General features: G+C 32.8%; 1 protein-coding gene across 3 annotated transcripts in view; it reads right to left on the bottom strand.

Moving 5' to 3' along the window:
* LOC127725377 (uncharacterized) overlaps positions 1-7,810 on the bottom strand; it is a 39,565-nt gene extending 31,755 nt beyond the window's left edge. For all 3 annotated transcript variants that reach the window (XM_052232311.1, XM_052232309.1, XM_052232310.1), the window contains exons 1-3: positions 7,723-7,810; positions 3,808-4,281; positions 2,618-2,665 (exon numbers count right to left, since the gene is read on the bottom strand). In XM_052232311.1, the coding sequence (XP_052088271.1) occupies positions 2,618-2,665; positions 3,808-4,126 (367 nt within the window). In that variant the 5' untranslated portion in view covers positions 4,127-4,281; positions 7,723-7,810. The remainder of the gene's footprint in view (positions 1-2,617; positions 2,666-3,807; positions 4,282-7,722) is intronic.
* Positions 7,811-15,096: the final 7,286 nt, after the last annotated feature.

Here is a 15,096-nt window from a genome sequence, read left to right as displayed (position 1 = left end):
GTTCGAATCTATGTTTCCTCTTTTAATTGTCCCTATTCTTTAGTTTTTTCATTCTTCTTATTTTGTATATTATTGTGTATTTTTTTGTAATAAAAACGAGTTTTCCGCGTTTATATCTTTGATTTTCATTGACCTTTTCACGTATTTAAAAAAAAGATGTAAAGACTGTGAGGTCGTTTTAACAGAAAAAAATTAAAAAATAGTGAAAATAAAATAAAATTATTTGCCGAGCGCAGCTGGATACGACCCAGAGGTCCAACACTGAACATTTAGGGCAAAAATGAACACACTATTCAAGCTTGATACAGGTTCGAAATTGGTTATATGATTTGAATAACCTTTCAATTGAAGATTTCTTGCTGTTGTGTTATAAACTGTGCTGTTGCACAATACTTAGTAAATCTTTTTTCAGACTATATAGAAAGAATAAGCAAAATAAATTGTGACCCCAAATTTATATTTTGTGAAAATTGATAATTTCTTAAATCCTGAGGAAAAATATTGACCCTCCCCCTTTTTCCCTTTCAAAAAAGTATTTTTGAATATTTCTTTTTGCAAAATTTGGTACAATTTAAGAGACATCCATACACTTAAACACAAGCTATTGTCTGAAAAGTAGAAAATTGCTTGTTTGGTTCCTTTTTGGCCCCTAATTCCTGAACGGTTAAGGCAATAACCCCAAAAACTGATACTTGCGGTATTGAACCTTGTGGGAAAATTGCAGAGCAATCAAAATACTTATTCACAGGTTATTGTCATGAAACTTGAAAAATACTTGTTTTGTACCCCTTTTTGGACACTAATTCCTAAACGGTTAGGACCATCACCCCCAAAACTTCACGGTCCAAAATGATCAAATGCGAGGTAAGGTAAAAACCCGGGTTAACTCACCATTTTCTTCGGAAAATGTATGTACCAAGGAGTATGGCAGTTGTTTTTCACGTGCTCTATTGCTTGATAGTGTTTTTATTGACTTCCCATTACATAAACTACTTGAAAAATAATGGAATTGCCTATCAAAATCCGGACTGATTGAAAGTTTTAGGTCAACATTGTTACCAAAGAATAGAATGACCAAGGTAGATAACGATATGATCTTGTTTAAGCCAGGCACTCTAAGTATTTCCAAGCTATGAGTTTGATGCACGCGTTTATTCCATCAAGCTTAAAATAATGGATACCACAGATAAATTTAGTCTGCCTCATATCTCGACAAACATCTAGAAATTGTCAGTGAGGTTCGGTTGAGGACAAAACCTTACCACAAAAGGGATGCTTCCTATGTTACAATGTTCCATTAGCGCCTTTATTTGAAGTATATATCTCCTAGTTTAAAATAAATGTATAAGCTTCCGTTACCTTTGTAAACAATTTAACCTGTGGTTCCAAGAAGACTAATCACCGAATACACTTCAAAAATACCTAAGATCTCAACCAGTTTTATGCTGGTTTAATGATGCAGTGTTTTTTCGTTATATGCCATGACTAATTATTTCGTATGACCTATTGGTATCCTCCGGCTCTTTTTACTACTCAAGTCGTGTAATATTCCTTGAACTTTAACACATATATAAATATATGTTTCAGTTCAATTAGAATATTGAAGTCGCAAAGATGATTGATTTAAAATCATTTACATGCAAATAAGGTTCATGTAAGATGGTTTGGATTACATTTCCTTACTTCAATACACAATCGTCTTAAAAGATTATATATTACAAAATATGTAAAATAAATCATAATATTAGTATGTATGACAAGGTCAAAAAATTAGTTGAAACGTCTTTATCAGTAAATTGAATTGAGTTCTTGTTTTTTTTTTTATATACCGTCGCTGACTTTTGTCTCATCTATAATGGTTGCTGATAGAAATTCACGATGAGTTGCTTTCCTAATGATTATTTTAAATTTGAAAGAAAGCATCTAAAGACAATATGAATGACCAGGATCTAAGATTAGAGAATTCTCAATTATAAATATTTGATGGCAATGTAAGTTATATTAGTTACATCTTTAAATTGACAATGATGGTATGTTGAAAACAAAAGAGATGATTTCAGCTTCCCAATTGCGAACTGCCAATTTGTATGTAGAAATATTCCAGCAGCACCTGCTTACGGAGTATATATCTCGTAGTTAATACGATATTCAAAGGCTTGTATATCCTATCATGATTTTATAAATAGAGTGTTGCTGCACACAAGGAAGCTATTCAAACAAGAGTTTCCAGTGGTGAATTTCAAATATTCCCTTTGTAAATGTTGCAGAAACCATCACGATTGGTTCACAGTTATGCAATATTCACTTCGCAGATGAAAATGAATATGTTCCAATTGTCTCAACTAAAATTCCGTCCCATTTGTCCCCTGTGTTACCTGGCGATTTGACCTTATCACTGGGTTTGTTCTAAAATGACGAACTCGACGGTTGACACATGTGGGCCTGAGATCACCCCTGTTTTTGGTAGGGTTCGTGTTGCTCAGTCTATGGTTTCCTATGTTGTGTTTTGTGTACTGTTGTCATTATCTTTTAAGCCATGGCGTTGTCAGTTTATTGCGACATGTGAGTTTGAATGACACCTCTCTTTCATCGACCAATTTGTAATTTACTAGCTTACCTGCATCTCTCACCCGATTTAATGACAATTCGTGGTTATATTCTTGCCCTGCAAAGGATAAATAAAAAATCGTATGACAAAAAAGAAAACTATTTTTACAACTGTTTAGTACATGAGAATATTTTGTTTTGAATATGGGTCCAGAACTATTCCCGTCAATCTGAGACCGCACTAGGTAAATCGATCCTTTTAACATTTAACATAAAAAAAATACCAACTGTTACTTGTCCTTTCTGGAGATTTTTTCGTAATTTTGACCTTTATTGAGGATTTTCTTCCTCAGAGATTTCATCCTTAAAAGTATGCACATATTTTTTTAGGGAATGTTGCATTAAACATGTTAAATTCAATGGTCTATATGAAGCATTCCATATGAACATCCAACTTTTAACCGTGCGCTTTTTGAAAAGTGTTTACTCCAAACAAATGTTAGTAGAATATTCGCTTTGACATATGTATTATACTGGAGTCTTCATTTGGACATTTGTCCTATATTGAAGTCTCCATTTGGACATTTGTCCAATACATAGGTCTCAGTTTTGGACATTTGTCCTATATTTAAGTATCCATTTGGACATTTGTTCAATACAGAGGTCTCAGTTGTGGACATTTATCCTATATTAAAGTATCCATTTGGACTTTTGTTCAATACAGAGGTCTCAGTTGTGGACATTTATCCTATATTAAAGTATCCATTTGGAAATGTGTCCTATTTTAATTGACGTCTCCATTTGTACATTATCCTTTACATAGGATGACTTATCTATCTGAAACTTTATTGAATATCTTAAAATAGGGTTGGGCTCCATTTGAATTATGCGTTATTGTTTACTTGAACACTCCAGAAAATGTCATTTGCTAGGGATCTTCGGAATTCTAGATACAACCATGTCCTTTATAGTGACATGTATATCAGCCATTGACTACAATATAAGACATAACATAGCTAAACAGCTATAATGGATGATCTTTTCCTACAATTTTTATTTTGTTTTCTATTTTTTCTCCTTTCACCTATATTTAGGTTTCCTAATCATTTTTATATGTTTAAGTACAATAAAATAATATTATCCGTATGGATATTCCAATTAGCATCATTGCTTAATGTAACACTTTTTTGACATATTGATGATTTTGCAAAAAAGACAATCAGGGTCATGTATTTAAGGTGAAAGTGTAAGACAGAATACCTTCCGCTTCAATGGCTAATGCAAGCTTAGGAAGCCAGACATTCATATCTCCCATGCCGTTTATGTAGGTAAACGGTCGCAGATAGCCAGGTATCTCACATTCCTCCTTTAATACAGGAATTATGACATTTTCTTTCATTTCAGCTAACAACTTCAATATAGCGAATTCTACTTCATATTGACACCAGTAACTCTTATTATACTCCTGTGTTAAAATAAACACTGTTTTCGCCGAGTTGATCATAGCATATTCTATATTTTCCGTTATTTTCATTCCTGGAATAAAATCCGCTGAATGTTCGAAACATTTAAAATTCATTTTGTAAGTGTTGTATTACTGTTCTGACCCACAATCTGTCACTTTCGCTGTAGGATATAAACACGTGGAACTTCTTGCCATTCGGAACCTCCTTTCTTTCAACTGATCGTTGTTCGTCTATCTCAATTACTGTAGCCATCTTTTAGCTGTCTACGCTAAAAACGAAAACGGTTTTAATTGTCAATTCTATAAAGTATATTTCAATTACCCTTTATTAATCTGATCATGCGTATTTTCAAATATTCTCTTTTTTTTATTAAAGGATAGCTTAGTCAAAAAGTCAAGAGTTTATTTATTAAACGACAAAAACAAATGTCTGCCTCCATGATAATGTCTCAGTAAAGAGCCAGAGACATTGCATTACTGAAAAAAAATCAGGAGCCTGTAATTCAGTGGTTGTCGGTGTTGATGTGTTGCATATTTGTTTTTCGTTCATTTTTTTGTACATAATTTAGGCCGTTAGTGTTCTCGTTCGAATTGTTTAACATATGTCATTTCGGGGTCTTTTAAAGCAGGCTACGCGGTATGGGCTTTGATCATTGTTTAAAGGCCGTACGGTGAACTATAGTTGTTAATTTCTGTGTTCTGTGGTCTCTTGTAAAGAGTTGTCTCATTGGCAATCATACCACATCTTCTTTTTTTTATATATAATATTTATCAAAGGTACGAGGCTTATAATTTGAAAAGCCAGACGCACGTATAAGACTACATTAATGCTACATAACACTCACAAGTGACCTTCATATCAAAATAGTTAGAAAGCCAAACAAATACAAAGTTGAAGAGCATTGAGGACCCAAAATTCCCAAAAAATGTGCCAATTTCGGCCAAGATAATCTATGCCTAGGATAACAAAATCCTTAGTATTTCGAATAATTCATACTTTAGCAAACAGCAAATTTATAAAAATGCCCATATAATTGTTTTTCATGTCAACACCGAAGTGCTGACTACTAGGCCACTGATATCATTGAGAACGAAACGTCCATCAGAAGTGGCATGCGTCGACCCAGTGGTGTAAATAGTTATCAAAGGTACAAGGCGTATAATTTGATACGCCAGACGCGCGTTTCGTCTTCATGAGACTCATAAGCGACGCTCAGATCAAAATAGTTAGAAAGCCAAAGACGTATAAAGTTGAAGAGCATTGTGGACCCAAAATTCCAAAAAGTTGTGCCAAATACGGCTAAGGTAATCTATGCCTGGGATAAGAAAATCCGTAGTATTTCGAATAATTCATACTTAGCATACAGCAAATTTATAAAAATTACCATATAATTGATTTTTATGTCGACACTGAAGTGCTGACTACTAGGCTGGTGAAACGTCCACTAGTAGTAGCATCGAACCAGTGGTGTAAATGGTTATCAAAGGTACCAGGCGCATAATTCGATACGCCAGACGCGCGTTTCGTCTTAATAAGACTCATAAGGGACGCTCAGATCAAAATAGTGAGAAAGCCAAAGAAGTATAACGTTGAAGAGCATTGAGGACACAAATTTCAAAAAAGTTGTGCCAAAAAGGGCTAAGGTAATCTATGCCTGGAATAAGAAAATCCTTAGGATTTCGAATAATTCATACTTTAGCAAACAGTATATTTATTTATAGTGGATTGGGAAAGAAGTTATTGCAACTTATATTAATCCCTCTCCACTTTGCGGGTGCGAGTGCTGCCTTGTAGCGGCATTAGCCTACTCTTTTTCGAAATCTACAAGGGTGTCTTTTACGTGCAAGAGATATGGCTCTCTCTTAACACAGGTCAGCCATTTATCGTCCCCTTCCGACGGACTATCATCGTTTCTCAAGACCATACTCGCAAATGGTGTCGAGGGAGAGCCGAAAATATACATTTAGAATTCTTTTCAGCAAACAGATATACACGTAAAACCATGGTTGAAACAACTTACAAATATGAAGTTTTAACATTTTTTAATGAGAGATTATATTTAAAAAAATAGGAAAGGTGACCATGGAACACAGATGATGCCACTGCTTGCATTTAAAGTTGTAAAAAGGACATAAATCAGGAACTGTAAAAGTGATGCTACCCAAATTTGTACTTGATCTGAGTTTTTTTGGTAATAAGCATTGTGTATATGTTTCATATCATTTACATGTAGTTGAGGCAAACTAAATTTAGAGAAGAGAAACCAAAAATTCAACAATTTTTCCATTATAAATTAGCGTTACTCTAGAACAGTATAGGTGGCACCATTACAATTCAAACTTGATCATGTTTTGTGGTAATAAGCATTGATGTGTATAAGTTTCATAACATTTGGTTGAGGCAAACGGAAACGAAAAATCCCTCAATTTTTCTAGTTGTAAAGGGGCATAACTCTAGAACGGTAAAAGTGAAACCACCAAAATTCAAACTTGGTATGAGTTTTGTGGTAAAAAGCATTGTGTGTAACTTTCATAACATTTGGTTGAGGCAAACTAAAGTAAGAGAACGGAAACCAAGTAAGAGAACGGAAACCAATTTTGGGACGTACGGACGAACGTATGGACGTACAGATGGACAAGGGTAAAACTTAATGCTCACTCTACTACGGCGGGGCCAAAATCTAATTTAACATTTTATTATTATTTCAAGGAAAATAACTATCAAAATGAAAGGCGCCATAAAACTGATTACTTTCTACAATATGCAATCATTCAATACATGTAAATATTGATTATATACAATTTAGTATTGGTAGTGCAATTGACAAACTTAAACAAAACTAAATATTATTGCTGTAAACCTGCGAACATTCACGGTCCTGCATTCTGTCGATACCTATATTTCGGAATTGCACAATGTCATTTTTTTCTCTGATAGTTAATGACGTAAATATTTGAATGTCCCTTTGGTATCTTTTGCCTCTCTTTTACACTAAATCAATTAGATTTTGGATGTGGACTGACTGATATTTTAGTCTTTTCATCGACAATAAACCTATTATTCTAAAACCAGTTGTTGGCATGATACGGGTTATGTTCTTCTCGTATATTTTATGATAGTGTGATAAATAACAGGAATATCGTGCTTGATTTTGATATAATGAATACATAATTGTTCAATCAGTTTAATTGGGGTCTGGAGCTGGTATGTCAGTAACTGCTAGTAGTCCATTGTTAATTTATGTATCATTGCCATTTTGCTTCGTTTCTTTTGTTACCTTTTCTGACATTGGACTCGGAATTCTTTTAAACTGAGTTTTACTGTGCGTATTGCTGTGTGTTGGCATATTCTACATGGGCTACAGGTATAGAGGGAGGGTTGAGATCTCAAAAAACATGTTTAACCCCGCATGTTTGCGCCTGTCCCAAGTCAGGAGGTTCTTTATTAGTCTTGTGTTTTTTAAATCTTAGTTCATTTATATGTTATGGAATTTAGTATGACGTCCATTTTCACTGAACTATTACACAGGGGCCAGTTGAAGCCTTCCCTCGGGTGCTGAATTTTCTATCTGTGTTGAAGACCCATAGGTGGCCTTCAGCTGTTATCTGCTCTTTGGCTGGGTTGTTGTCTCTTTGGCAGATTCCCCATTTCCATTCTCAATTTATTAGATACATGATCTTTTTTGTAGCTGTTATTGACTTTGACTTACTTATAGTAACTGCGAGTACACTCAGATATGTACTTTGTGTACTTAGTGATGTTGTCAGTTGTTTTTGTGCTTTGTATCGATCTGTGGACCTGAGTATACAAAAAATGATAGATCGAGAACAATGGATTTAGTGATGCCTGTTTGAAAGTGAAGTTGTCAATGCTTATTTTAGCGACAGTAATTTATTCGTTATAGTATAATTAATCTATACTAGCATTCTGTGAGTATTGCATGGCAATACATGATAGTCCCCTACCGGTTACAAATTCATTGTAATGGAACGAAATTCTAACTTGATCTATAACTTGTCATGGTGTAAACTACATAAAAATATCAAGTCAAAATCTTCAAGCATGATGAAAAAAACTGTTGAAAACTGATTATTTAAGTGAATTTTCTCTGTCCAAAGACCATAACTCTTCGTCGGTAGGGGACTAATAAATCAAGACAGCACGATATACAAAATAATCTTGTCCATTAAAATACAGCACTGAAAGTATAAAAGGTTAACTCAAATGTCGCAAGTCCGTTCTAGCCTGCAATTTTTCATCATAGAGATGGTATATAATGGACTCTTGATATACCCCTGTACAATATACTGTTAATACTATTGCAAAATGAACTGCTCCTTCTCTTACCATGTCTAGATTGAGGTGCACATTCAACTATAGTGTATACTTCTTATTTCGACATTTTCTTTAAGTGTACGCAAAAAAAAAGATTTCTGGGATATTCGGAATATGAACAAATTTATTAAATTGGTTTTTACAAAACAGATTTAATACAAATTACATGTATGCACATGAAGCAAATTAAACAATTATAGGACAATCAGTTGTTTTACAATCGTTTAAATGTATAAAAAGAAATTCCCGAAATAATTTCTTTTTGTAAGATAAATTCATTTTACTGATGAGGAAATTGTTCATTAGCAATAAAATTTCTATTTGTAAGATAAATTCATTTTACTGATGAGGAAATTGTTCATTAGCAATATAATTTCTTTTTGTAAGATAAATTCATTTTACTGATGAGGAAATTGTTCATTTCCAATTTCCTACAAAACATGCTAATTTTCTTGCCATGAGTAGTAAGGGCGCGATCATTTGTTTTTGATGTGTGTGTGGTTAAGGGGGGGGGGGGGGGGGGATTGGTGTTAAGGGGTCGGCAGGACCATTTGATTTTTCGGATTTGAAAACGAATATGGTGGCCTGCCAATGACACGATGGAAATGAAAATTTCTGCATTACAAAATGAGGAAATAGTAGTGGACAAAAGTGAAGCCATGCAAATAAAAAGAATAAGCATGTTGTCCCCAAAAAATATACAGGTTTCGAATTAGAGATACAGAATATCCGTCAGGTTTCAAATTAAACACAATAATACGGTTCGGATGTACGGTGAATACAATGTGTACTTGTTTACTCATTTTCGAATCAATGTGTTTCCCTAAAAGATAAAACCAGTAAAAGTCTGAAATGGCCTATATCTTTACTCGGCTGTTCTGATTTTTACTCGACCAGTCCTGAATCGGTATTGAATTTAACTTGATATTACTCTTACAGTCTTAACCCATTCTCGACCTATTTTTTTCTGTCTGAACTATACTCGACCAGTCTTAACCATACTAGACCTAATAACCTCTACTTTTTTTAAATTTTAACTGTTTAAATCATTTTCTTTTAAACTGATAGGACAACAGCCACAAAAGAATAGTGATATATATATATACATATATATATATATATATATGTAAGACTCAGATCGACGTACGATCTCTAATCGACGTCAAAATCTGACGTCACAATAAAATAACATTCCAAATCGATGCCCAATTTCATGTTTCTCTAATCGACGTCTTTTTTGTTGTTCTCAATTCAATGTCCATTTTTTTGTCTTCTCTAATCGACGTCCGTTTTTGTAGACTTGACATAGGCGGATCGGGGGGGGGGGGGGGGGGAGGGCTTTGGCTGGGGGCCCGGGCACCCCCTTTTGTTGGAAAAATTTGGTTGAATATATAGGGAACCACTGAAGCGTGACTTGAGCGGGCTCCCCCCCCCCTAAGGTCAGTCACCGCCCCTCTTACAAAAAGTTCTGGATCCGCCACTGCTTGTCGTAGTGAAAGCGCATCTTAATCAAAGAGTGGGTTAAACCTAAAACTCAAAAATTGTTAACAAATATAAGACCAAACTAGTTTGAGCTTTCTAAAAGCTATGAACTACTTCGCACTATCATACTTTAAGGTAATATCTTTGCATGTAGTTGTTGTTTTGGTATTGGAAATGTGGTATTTTTAGATATTGATTGATATAAAATGGATGTCATAGACTTGGAATATCAATTTGTTCACTTTACTTGTTGAAATTTTAGACATTTACAAATAAAGACGACTGTGGAGGTGTGCCTCTCTGGGGGTGTATCTAGATTGCGGCAGAAGTTATAAAATACAGATAATGCATTTTTGTAAACATCGTATAGGAACATTGTTTAGGAAAACAAATCGTGCATATTGCAGATTAACAAAGCAAATAAACACGTATTAATAATTGATATTTCAATATTGAATTTCAGTGTGCAATATATGCATAATTAAACGAACATGAATTAATGACCGTTGATCGGAACTGAAATACACATAGTTAATTTCACGGCATTTGATGTCTTATCCTTAGACGGGAAAAGTCTGTAATTCTTGATCTCATTTAAGCCAAAAGCTATTGCTATGTCTCAGCCGCATCATAAAGCAATCAATCAGAATCTATATATGATAAGCAATTATTTTAAAATGGCGTGTATGTCGACTGAAACTAATAGCTCCGCACCGTGATGCGAAGCAACCATGATAATACTTTTCAATAAATGGGCGTACGTTTTTATTCTTTCAATTGCTTAAGTCTGTATCCTGCCCTCTAGATGTCTTTCGATGGTCTTTAATTTGTTGTCTCATTGTCGTACAATGAATATCCAGATTTATTTCGATGTTATCAATCAAATTATTGTTTTTTTTTTCAAAATTTAACACTATGAGGTATGTGGAAAATCTGGATTGAGAATATTTTTTTTGGTCATCTGCTTGACCACAATTTTTTTTCCATTAATATTTTTTTTTATTAGGAAAATACTATACCCCAACCCCCTTTTGAAGTTAAATGGTCGTTCAAATATATTAAGAAAAAGGTAAACGAAAGTTCGAGAATATGAACGTCTTTCGCCAAAATATTAATATGCATGTACATGTAATAGTACTATGATGGCGGTCCTTGTCTTATTGTCATTTTCTGAAGTTTGTTCTTTTATTTTGATACCAATATATGTCAGTTATAGTTTCTGTAATCTACTTCACAAAAAGACAAAACAATACAGATAACATAAACAATGATCAATTTGAAAATAAATCAAGATTGGAAAATAAATGATTCAATGAAATTAGACATCGCAATGAGAGGAGATCCAACCATCGATCGGACGTCTGTTTTGTGATCCATAACTTCACATTGGACGTCGATTAGAGGGTTAAAATATGGGACACTGATTATAGAACGTGACGTCAGATTTTGACGTCGATTTGAGGAACGGACGTCGTTTAGACACCGAACGTCGATCTGAGTCTAACATATATATTTAAACAGATTTTGGCATATTTACTTGATTTTATCAGATTTATCAAATCGAGATAGTTAAATTATCTAACTTTAAAGATTTAGAGTTCTGTTAAAAAAAAAGATTTAGTTTTACAAGAAAACCACTCCTATATTGAGGGTTATATAACCTTATTAATGTGCTTCCTGTTTGGCAAGTGTTTTTTATAAAACAAAACTTAATTTTTCCTAAATTCCTTAATAAAAACTATATATGTTTCATGTTTACATTCGATAGTTATTTAAATATCTTCTTAATGAGGTAACAAAAGCTAACAAATCACTGAAATTGTTTAACCGTATTTAACAAAATCGTATAGACGTACTAGGCGGAAACATCTATTTAGGCAGTTTTAAAGATATCTACAAATTTGCATTCTACCCTCACACTATGTTTGATTGGAATTCACTACATGAAGCAATAGGTATGTCTGACACCCTGGAATCCTTCAAAAGTGGCATATCAATTGACTCAAACAGTTGAAGGACCCACATCAACTTATTAAACTACCAAGCAACTGTACATAATGTATATATGTTATTGTAAACTATTTTTCTTTATTATATTAATTTTAATTAAGTCCATATACATACAACTGTGGGCGTTTTTCAATAAAAATGAGAATTCTTGTCCCAGCCACTTTAAAAAAAATGTTTTTGATCTTTACAAGTAATTTTTGTACATTCAATACATTTAATTACATTTAACTTTTTTTTTTTTGCAAAGAAACATACTATTTTTAGAGGGATTAATAAGATATTCATTCCTGAATGGTTAAAAATAACCAAAATGGCATGTCCCCAAGTCTCCAATTCAACATTCACACTCTAAAATATTGTAAAAAAAAAGGTAGAAATTAATGTTATTTTTCCTTAATATAAGTTCTATAATTATTCAAAAGTATGTTTAGAGCCAACATATTTTAATAAACAGTTTTTGACAAAGGATTTTTGATTTTAGCAGGTGTGTCCCTGACAAAATGTTCACTACGAAACGAAGTCATTAAATTTGCGAATAAGCAGTTTTATATAATCAATGTTTGCAAGAAATGGACTGGATATAAACATTAGGGTCTTACAATAGAAGTGATGCTTTTATAACGGCAGTTAAATTGTTGGCAAAAAAAATGAGCACATCAAATGGACCAGCGTGATACCGTATTTTTTCTTATGTCCACTACAAAACAGGTCAAATCTCCTTCAGTTTCTGGTTTTAAAATTAGGAACAAAATATCAGTGTACAGCTTAGTATGTGCTTTGATTAATAGAATCATTTTTGTTACTATTGCAATATAGGGATTGTGAAAAAAAAACACATGTGAATATGTCCACTACGTAACGGTCAACTACGAAACAAGTTTGGGAGAAAAACGTTTCGTAATAGACACTACCACTACCATGCAGTCGTTTTCTACTCTTTTTTCAATTATATTCGTGCAAAACAAATGACAAGGGTTAGTTTCATGTAATTTTCAATATGTTTTTATCAACATAGAAACATTTTGTCCACTACGAAACGGTTTTTGTCAACTACGAAACTCATCAAAATGTCCACTACGTAACATGAGTTGTACCTTCATATGTGAAGTACTGTCTAATCTTTATCGATAAAAAATGGTTCTTCAATTCAGACAAAATGAGATCTTTCTAGTATATAAAATAAAACAAACTATAGAATGTCAATAGGAGACATTAAAATGCCCATAAGATGTGCGTTTAGAAGCAGTTTCGTAGTGGACAAATGTCCACTACGAAACAGTACATAAATTATGGAAAAAAATCATTTTGAAGAGTATTTAAGATTGCACTTTTCATTTACAAACAGGTCTATAATAGAGGTATTCAAAATAACTCTTGAAATAAAATTTTAGACAAGTTGATTTTTCCATTTTTTTAGGTCTGAAATTACTGAATGTACTGAGGTAATTAAACCTTATTTAAGTGCTTCTTGTATGTCATGTCTATAATTTTAACAAAACTTATCTAAATTTAATTAGAATAAATTTTTACTGAAACTTTGGAACACATTTCCTTTATTAAAAGGTTATCAATGATTGCTATGGAAGTTCTATTATCACATCATGGTTAAATTAAAAAAAAATCTTGGATTTACAAAACAAACGTGTCATTTTTGTTAAATTTATTTAGTTCTTTTTATACTATTTTATATATATTTTAATAAAACAAACAAATTTGTTCACTGCAAGATGACTTAAACTCGACCGACACCATTTATCTATACCAGACTTAAGCGATGAGTCTTATGTAGACGAAACGCGCGTCTGGCATATCAAATTGTAAGTCTGGTACCTTTGATAAATATTAAGTTAATGGTGAAAATTGTCCAGTATTCATAAACATGATAAAATATATCTAAAAATTAAAAAAAATTAAATAAGGTTTAGGTAATTTGAATAATGATCGAAAGTTCAATTTTGTATGTACATAAAACAATGTGATTATGATATCTTGTACATACAAATTCATTTAAGGAAATTTAATTTATTACATGATATTTTTTATATCTGACCAGAAATGACATTCTTTGATCATCTTTTCTTATTTTAATTTTAAAGGTGATGTATGTATATGTTGATGAATATGGTGTTGATTATTACATTGTGGTTATTTGTATTTCAAATCAATTTAGCCAGGGGAAATATCTGTGGTTAAAAACAGTTCTTAAATTGATGAAATATAATAAATAGATACAAAACATAGGTCTAGTTTGGTTAGGACTTGGTCGAGTATGGTTCAGACTAAGTCGAGCATGGTTCAGACTATGTTGAGTATGATTCAGACACGTATACAAGTGTTAAGTACTGGTCGAGTAGAAGTCGAGTACAGGTTAAGACTGTTATGTATGGTTCAGACTACAGTCGAGTAATATCAAGTTAATTTCAGACCAATTCAGACTGGTCGAGTAAAAATCAGTACAGTCGAGTACAGATATAGGCCATTGCAGACTTTTACTGGTTTGTAGTGTATATATGAAGTTATTTTCTGAATACATGTATTTATGTTGACTGTTAACTCTACTCAATCATTGAAATGAATTGAAATATTGTATGATTTTTCTTAGAGATAATTAAATTGTAATTTTTATGTTCTCATCAGCGCACTTCATTGGTTAATAAATTGATTAATTGTTTAATGGAGAAAAAATTATGACGGTATAGATATAAATATGTATGCTGTTCTGCACACAGACTTCAAATTGAAAAGTTATACAATACTACTGTTGAAATAAAAACAACATGATTTATTAAAGTGGCTTTCCTCCTTTGTGATATTTCATTTAACTTTTATTTATAAATATTGAAATCCATTATTTTTTTAATGTGCAACACATGTGCAAAACATAAACTATCACTATACCAGCTTGTCTACCATTGATTTCCAGAATTTTTAAAAAATAACATAAGATGTTATTCTTATTCGGATATATGAATATAATCATCTAGACACTGATACAATATTCAAAAGTAAAATATAAGAAATATCTACTAAACAAAAATGTTCAGCCATACAGAGAAAGAAGTCTTTGTCCATCCCCACCCAAACTGTCCCATCGTACGAGGCAGCCCTGGTACGCATTTCAATGAAAATATCAAACAGCCATGTCTGACTGAATTGTCTAACTGGCTCTTGTACTGTTCGTCTTATATTGTGGTTAGTTTTACTAAAATTATTCATTTTATACGTTCATCTACGTTTTGTAAACAGAATTTTTGAA

The sequence above is a fragment of the Mytilus californianus genome, unplaced genomic scaffold, assembly GCF_021869535.1.
Source record: "Mytilus californianus isolate M0D057914Y unplaced genomic scaffold, xbMytCali1.0.p SCAF_15, whole genome shotgun sequence".
Classification (NCBI taxonomy): domain Eukaryota; kingdom Metazoa; phylum Mollusca; class Bivalvia; order Mytilida; family Mytilidae; genus Mytilus; species Mytilus californianus.
The sequence above is the reverse complement of the archived record's forward strand: the minus strand, read 5'-3'. Positions and strand labels throughout refer to the sequence as shown.